Here is an 8,457-nt window from a genome sequence, read left to right on the forward strand (position 1 = left end):
CAGACGTTTCATCATGGAGTTTTTAATAAAGCCGCTCCATTGTTACAGCGTATGCGTCGCTTGAACACGCTGCTAAAGTGCCAGATGATGCGTGCTATTTGAGTGTCTATGCCACCTCGGGAGCTAGACACTATATGTTATCGTCTAGTATTGAAACCCTGTAAGATCGAGTAAATCCGGTATGGAGAAATGATGGGATGAGTCACATGAGCTAAAGATAAAAATAAATATAAGACCTGTCCTAGAAAGATCACTACAGTAAACAACACCACACATTTCTTAATAACCGAATGCCCATGATGTGGATACTGTATTACTAAACATAATACCTGTCGTAGTTTTTGGAAGAAGGAGAAAGCTACGCGTGTGGCTGAACGGTGTTTGGTTGAATCATGGTAGAAAAAAAAAAAATCGACAATTGTGGGGGAGGGGGGAACACAAATGTACGGTATTATTTATTTAATAAAATAATATTTAATTTGTATACAATGAAATTTTATCACTGAGAGAATAATACCAATAATATAAATTGCTATTTTTATATAGCGCATATTGCAAGAACTGCCTCTCTGCGCTTAACAACAACTAAAAATGGATATAATACAAAGAGAGAACAGATAACGCTGGTTTAGAAAACCTCAGTCCCACCATGTCTCATATCAGAATTACAGTAATTGTCATTTCTAAATTGTTTCAATCTTCAAAATTTAGTGACAGTATTCTGGACCACCTTGAATCCTCTTCAACATACAAAACCGAAAATGGTCTTCTCCCCATGTTTCATAACTAATATTAACTACATGAAATTCAATATCAAATGCTGCTTAAAAAACAAACAGATACAAGCAAGATATGTATTCACATATGCACTTTAATAATAAGTATAAAATTGCTAAGATGCACACATTATTATCATTAACAATACTGGTGGGAAGAACTTTAGCTAATTTAGTTAATTTATATCTGCTAAAATTAGTTAATTAATACCTATTAATGACCTTAGAATCTGGTAACCCCAGATGGTTGCAGGTGTAGCAAACTATGCCTTTATATGTTTTTTTTTTTTTAAAGGGGAACGCAAAAGAATGTTTTTATAAAATTTTGAGCCACTGGTATATGTATCACACAAACTGACAAATTAAATTTTAAAAACTGATACACACTTCAATAATAAATATATTGTTAATAAGTCTATTTGCTCTAAGGGATATTACTTTTGCAGTATTCATAGTGGAGTAAAACAAACAGAATCTGTCAAATTTTTAAGGTTTTATACTCATAAACAAGTCCTACAAATAGGCAGTAATCAATCAAAAAAGTAAATTCTTTCTAAGCCGCAGGGGCTCGCATATGGGCTGAAGCTTATCCCTAGGTTCAGGTAGCGTGTAGCGGACGAGAGCGTAATGCTCCCCATGGGTGGGACACTGGTCCACCGCAGGTTACTCTCAACTATTTGCTGGTACCCATTGATACAGCTGGGTAGATAGAAGCATTGTAGATAGAGTGCCTTGCTCAAGGACATAAGCGAAATGTACAACGAAGGATTGAAACCCCGAACTTGAGGTTGGGGAACCAAATTATTTCCACTGCGCCAAACTTCTCCACAGTATCAATTAACAGTAAACTAAACAGAATTACTATTAGTAAAGCTTACTACCATAAATATTTATTACAAAAACTACAAAAGAAGAATTATACATAACATTAGGTATGTAAATTCATATTTTGTCTACTTACAATTTATTACAGTATTGGTTAATCATGAAATTTAAATTCATTGTATTTTAAGCAATTTAAATCATTATTGAATTAGGAAAGTCCAGTTTATTTCATGTAATTTTTTTTCTTTCGCCTCTTTTCCACAGCAAGTCATACAGTATATAAACTGTCATACAATAAAGATGTTAACAAAATAATTAATAATGTTCCTCTATCATTAATAATGACAATATTTTTAGAACAGTTCAAATTAGATTGTATTGGCAAGGCCCTTTGTATAATATCATGTAAAAGTATCTACAATTTAATTACTGTAATATTACTGTAAATCTACAATTTAAACTAATATTAAATCTACAATTTAAATTAATATTACATCTACAAAATAATACATATTACTTTCACAATCAAAAACTATTAAATATCAAACATATTTTTATCAGCCTTTAATTAATAATCTAAATAACTATACAATGGCAAAGATAAAACTATTTTACTTTGGGTGTGTTTACACTGGTTAAGGTGAACGGTATCTAGGAACGGTTCTTTCAAAGAACGATTTCCTATGGCAGTATAAATGAGGCCCATACAAAAAAAACCCATTCTTTTATAGTGCTGAAGAATTGTTCTTTGACACGGAATCAATTCTGTGTCCAGCAGGCAAAGAATGATCTTTCGTGGTGCAGTTTATCATCCTTATTTGGTAATCTGATTACCAATCAATGTTAAGAGAACCGTTTCTATCTCGTAGAAATACACCCTTTGATTCCTGTAAATTCAATATTTTTCTTCTCAGTTCTATTGTCTAAAGTCCTGCCTTGACACAAGTACATTCAGCAGCTCAACTACTAAGAGTTACATGCAAACACCTCAACTACAGGATTTTGTGCACACAGCTAATTCATCGGCCAAACAAACAACTCATCCACCAGCCTTGTATGTGAGATAAAACTTGCACTAAAATCTATGCGAACACAAGCATATACAGTACTACTGAGCCGATGCTATTATCAATATTGATGAGAGGCAACCACAATATTAATTTCATTTATAAGCCATGAAATACTCGCACTTAGGTCTGAAACATGTGAGCCACTTCACAGACCTGTCAACAATGCAGGCTGGGTTGACTAAGCATGGCCGGCTGAGAATGGTCAGAGTGTGGTTCAAACCTTCCACGAGGTTCAGAACCTGAATAGAAATCTCTGCACCAAACTGCCTTTCATGTAAGAGAGCAGAGTTAAATACTTTTTGTGTGTTGTGGGCTTTGTTAATTTTAGTAGCTTAGCGGTATTGCTAGCTTTCCTTACAATACAAATTAAATAATATTAATAATAATAAATATATTTTATCTTCACATAAATCATTAAATTGTTAATATGTCATATTTATATAATGATTCCTAGGGACAATACTCTTATGACAGGTGAACTGGCATTAGCATGTTATGTACTTAACTTGCTCCCTTGGGGACAATACCCAAAACAGATTGAATGTTAAGTACCGATGTACAGTTTTATCAAAAAGCGTTTAATGCAAATTAATAAATAACTAGCAGATGTTATAACATGAGATGGCTGGCTTGGGTATTAACAGTGTTGCTATATAAAAGAAAATAGAACACATAAACAAGGTAAATATTAAATCACATTAAAGAATGTTTTATGACAATATCTAATCATCATTCCAATATCATGTGATTTAGAGCACCAATCAGAATTTGATATAAAATCAAAAGGTCGTTACTTCTTCATATCCTTAAATTAAAATACAATAATAGCACCTACTACAATCATTAAGAAAATATCTCCCACACTAAAATTCAGTTACACTAATTGATTTTTTTTATATACCTGTACACAGGAAGACATGTTAAGTAGTTATTTAGTAATATTTAGAAAATGCACACACACACAAATGTAAAATATGGAGAAAAAAAATAAGAAAACATAGAAAAGTTATGAATATTCATGATTAGAAAGGTCACATGAAATGTCAATTATCACCAGATGATTATATTTTTTTCCCTCAAAGAGAATCTTCAACTAATTTTAACTATAGCTGTTTAACAGACTATATTATTGATTATTTTATACTATACTACCATTTCCAACATGAAAATTCTATATATATATAAAAGTAGGTGGAAATAGAATGTTCTGTCCCAGCTTGTACACTCCCTTTAATACCATTACTAGTTACTATGTTTAAGTGTACTCTACCACTTGATATTAAAGGGGTTCAAACAATAAATTTTGGTCAAAATCAAAACATATTTTGTATGGATTAACACAAACAAAAATATTGTTTTTGCAAGAAAGTTGGAAATACCTGACCTACAATTATTAATTTTCATTGCATAAAGGATTTGTTTTTTTATTTCTCCTTGCCAAATTTCCTGCTGTGTTCTTCAATTTTTTTCTGTCGTCGTTTAAGTTCGTTGGGAAATCTATCGTAGCACTTTTTGCAGACAGGCTTTAAATCAAACTCAATGAATTTGGATCTGAAATGAAAAATTAAACATAATTAATAATGCAGTCTACGGTCTTGCTTTGTGACTGTACTTACCTGTAAAAACTCATGTACAATATAGCAAAACTTCAAAACATTTTTAATAGAATCATATTCATATTCATTTCATATTTGGTTATTTATATAGCGCCTTTCTTTGCAGATACGAAGGGCTTATGTCTCTGATCATTGGATCCACATGCTTAAGTGTTGCTTAAGCATGTGCAAGCAACCCCACCAAGTACCCATTTAGACTCCTAGGTGGAGAGAAGCAATGAATATAAAGTGCCTTGCTCAAGGACAAAAGCAAAATGCACAGCGAGGGAAACCCCGACCTCAAAGTTGGGAAACCTTTCACGCTGCGCCAAACCGCTGCTTCGCATTCAGTACGACATCTTCAGTGTAAAAAAAAAACTGTAGACTGTTTGAGAAATCCAGCAAGACGGTGGAAAAGCAAACACACACATAAAATTTCTAATTAACTTAAGGTTTTGTTTGTTTAGTTTAATACATATGGATATGTTAATATTTAACAAGAGAGTAGAATTGAAGTGTTTGGACGGGTATTTCCTATAATATGTAGGGGGTGAATCCAGAGATGTACAAAAGTGGCAGCCAAAAGTGGGGCTGATCGAGATAACACTACCCTAGAGGGTCCGGGGGAATGCCCCCGTGAAACTGTTCTGTTCTAGACGCCCGAAAATAACCTCTGAGGTGTTTTGGGCGATCAATTTTTTCTTTTTCTTTTTACCCCTAAATCTGCCCCAGATATGAAACAAAACAGCCGCATAAGCAGAGTGACAAGATAAAGTCGAAGTCTAAAAAGGCTGTTATCCGCCTCAGTGACATTTATTTATACATTTCCTGATTTTGTACATTTATACATACTGATATACACCCACCTAGCGTTCATAAGTGTTTCACAGCAACTGCAGAAAAAATGCTCCTCGCACCATGATTTGTTCATCGTACACATCACTATCAAGGAAAAAAAAAATTTAAAAAATAATTGGATAAATTACACTTGACAGCAAATAAATATATGGAGAAAATAAATCAAACAAATACTTAAACAATATATCAATAATGAATAATATTTTAGCATTTACATAGCTCACTTTGCTGGAGTCTCACAGCACTTAAAAAGTATGAACTATGGAAAAGAGTTTTGATCAATCAATTAATGTAAATACAAATTAATGTTTACCTGAGCTTAATAGTTAAAGAGGCTTTAAAAATGAATGCTATTCAGGAATATTACAAAAAGAAAATAGTTAAATGAGGTTGAAGGATCAAGCAAAATACTCTTAAAACTAAAAATAACTTTACTGAATATTCATTAATGCACGTGAAATCTATAAATATTCATGAATGAATGTGCCTACCTTCACTGATTCATTGATTGATTCATAAATGGTTAGTAATGAGCTTTGTTGAATGAATCAGTAATGGCCAAGGTTAAAATTAATATTCTTTAAAATAGTAATGTTCTAAATGAATATTCATAGATTGAGCATTAATAGTGCATACCTTCTCCAGTAATAGCCTTGTTGCAATGGAAGCAGATGTTACCAAAAAGAGTGTTGAAGTGAGTTTCGCAGTAGGCTTTCCCCTTGCGCTCATAATGCTTGTGTCCTAGGAATGGCTTCTCACAGACGGCACACACAAAATGCTAATGAATAATCACAAAGACTAGTATTATACCAGTGTCACATTAGCATTTTTTCACAAATCCAGCCAGTTACAGGATGGAATAATGCTCTATAAAGAATCATTATCAGGTTCACACTATCAAATTCTATGTGACAAGTAACTGTGATTTGCCCATATTTGTAATATGACATCATCATAACCTTATATGGGGACATCATACAAATTTGTCACACAAAATTTGATGGTGTGGACAGAGCTTTAGTAATGAAAACAAATGTCACAAGATTTGAACCAAGACCTTGGCATTTTTAGGCAAGTATATTGTAAAATACATTTTTTTAAAAAATTACAGTCGACCTTCCCATTTACGAACTTCTCATTTACGAACCTTCTATTTTACGAACGCTCGGCCGATGACGTCATCGCTAGATTTATTCATCTTATTTATGCTATTTTTATTTATTTTAAGAAAAACGAATTACAAAGGTCATTAAAAAGGTCATTAAAAATTGCATCATAGTACTAGTTACAGTATACAGTACATTCCATAAATACATCATACTACTTTAGGCTTAGAAAAGTCAAACCAATACATGATGTAAAATAATCAAAACTAGGCGAAATTCGGGCAGGCAGTGCATGCTGCTACAGTGGTAGGCCTACCTTGTCTAGGCTAAGGGCAAGGCTGGGCAGCCTATACCAGGTGGGGCCTACCCTACTTATGGTTAACTGCGGTCTAAATGCACTGTAAATCAAATCAGCTAGTCCGAGTATAAATGTATGGTAACATCAACCTTTTATCCTTTTAAGAATAAATCACTGTTCGGATATTCAATAAGCATCTGTATTAATTATTTGTTTTTCACTGTCAAAAAAAAAAAAAAATGTAAAAAAAAAAAAAAAAAAAAAAAAACCGATTAGCAAGCTGATCTATTTTTAGTTACAGGTACCAAAACCACATGTTTGGAAGTCAGGAAGGTCGGAAAAATAGGAACAGTTTCTTTTTTTAATTTATACAGAAATACCTTGACTTTAAAATAAATAATAAGCCCAGTGCTTTTAATACAAATTAATATCAATGTTTCTCGACTAATTTGCTATAAATTATGGACAGAGGCCTAGCTATAGTTAGCAGAGAGCTGCTGTTAGGCCCAGGTAAACCACCACACTGTATGTTGAACAGTCAGCCTATAGTGACATGGAAGATTAGGTCGGTCTATCCATGGAACGATTTCCTTAGCCTATTATGAATCGATATTTATTATATTAGTTTGTCTTGTATTAACATTTAATTGATTCTTCAACGATTTCTATAAATGTTTATTGAACACTTAAATGCAAAATTAAGCCTAGATATTGGTAGGCAGGCCTAATTATAGGCTACAACTTGGCGCTTTTAAACTTGAGGGTGCTATTCTTAGGAAATTCTCATTTACAAATTTTCTCAATTACGAACTGCTTTCAGCCCAAGGTGTACGTAAATGGGAAGGTCGACTGTACAACTTTTTTTTCTAAACGGTTAATGATATACACATTTTTGAATATTTAAAAACTGGAGGGGAAGGGGCCGTAAATAGCCTTTTTTGCACTTTTCCCTTCCCCACCAGTTTTTAAATATTCAAAAATCCGTAATATCTAATTTACCGTTCTCGACTTTTTCGCCAAATATGCTTTTTGTGTCTTAGAAAAATCAGTTGTACTGTACAACATATCCAAAAATGTTTTTCCTCCAGAGCCGGACTTTAATACCATAACCATATTTTCTGCATTGTTATTTTCTAGGACTTACTAATACATGAGAAATGCACTGATCAAAAGAACTTGAACTGCTACTTCTCACTTACCTCAACATGCCACTGTTTTCCAAGTGCAGTTACAATACGTTCCTCTATAGGACGATGACAAGCACTACAAATTGGGATTCCCATCTTGTCGTGGCATGGTAAGCAATACAGCTCCGCTCGTAATTCACGTGCACTAGCCGTTAACTCCTCTCTGATTATCAATTAGAAATTAACAATGATTATTAGCAGCATTTAGAAGTGCTTTTACATTTGAATCTAACTAAGTTGGAAAGTTGTGGAAATTCTAAAGCACGGTTTCCATAAAAATCACTACACGATATCGTCAACTCCTTTGGCGATGCTAATTGGTCGGTTGAATCAGGGAGCATTTCCAATTGCATCGGGGGACAGCTACGCAGTGCAAGAATTGCAGTTAAAACGCTGCAGCGTCTGTGTATTGATTCTATGGAAAACAAGCTTAAGGTACTAAAGAAAAAGGCCCGGTAGCAACAGGCCTTGGTTTGTAATGAGTCAAAACAAGCCTTAGGTAAAAAGGAATTATGCATAAATAACATTTATATAGCGCAGCAACATAAATATTGCAGGACAGCAAAGTTATTGTGTGGTAATAGGTTAAAACCAATGTATGTGCAGTCTCCCCACAAACCCTATGTCAATACTCCTAGATAGGCCATGTGCCAAATTATTAATCACCAGTAATTAAATAGTGACATAAGACACTAATAAACTGAAAATTCTAAAAGGTGTTAAATACCTCAAAGTGTTCTAT

At 33.5% G+C, this 8,457-nt stretch overlaps 1 protein-coding gene across 1 annotated transcript in view; it reads right to left on the bottom strand.

The window, feature by feature from the left end:
• Nucleotides 1-853: 853 nt before the first annotated feature.
• The window catches only part of LOC117120240 (LIM and senescent cell antigen-like-containing domain protein 2), a 14,491-nt gene continuing 6,887 nt past the window's right edge, over nt 854-8,457 (bottom strand). Inside the window, exons 8-11 of the mRNA XM_033265254.1 lie at nt 7,728-7,878; nt 5,761-5,902; nt 5,133-5,208; nt 854-4,222 (exon numbers count right to left, since the gene is read on the bottom strand). Coding sequence (XP_033121145.1) covers nt 4,096-4,222; nt 5,133-5,208; nt 5,761-5,902; nt 7,728-7,878 — 496 coding nt within the window. The 3' untranslated portion in view covers nt 854-4,095. The remainder of the gene's footprint in view (nt 4,223-5,132; nt 5,209-5,760; nt 5,903-7,727; nt 7,879-8,457) is intronic.

Source organism: Anneissia japonica, unplaced genomic scaffold (genome assembly GCF_011630105.1).
Source record: "Anneissia japonica isolate Jap-2015-1 unplaced genomic scaffold, ASM1163010v1 scaffold288290_len239259_cov183, whole genome shotgun sequence".
Classification (NCBI taxonomy): Eukaryota; Metazoa; Echinodermata; class Crinoidea; order Comatulida; family Comatulidae; genus Anneissia; species Anneissia japonica.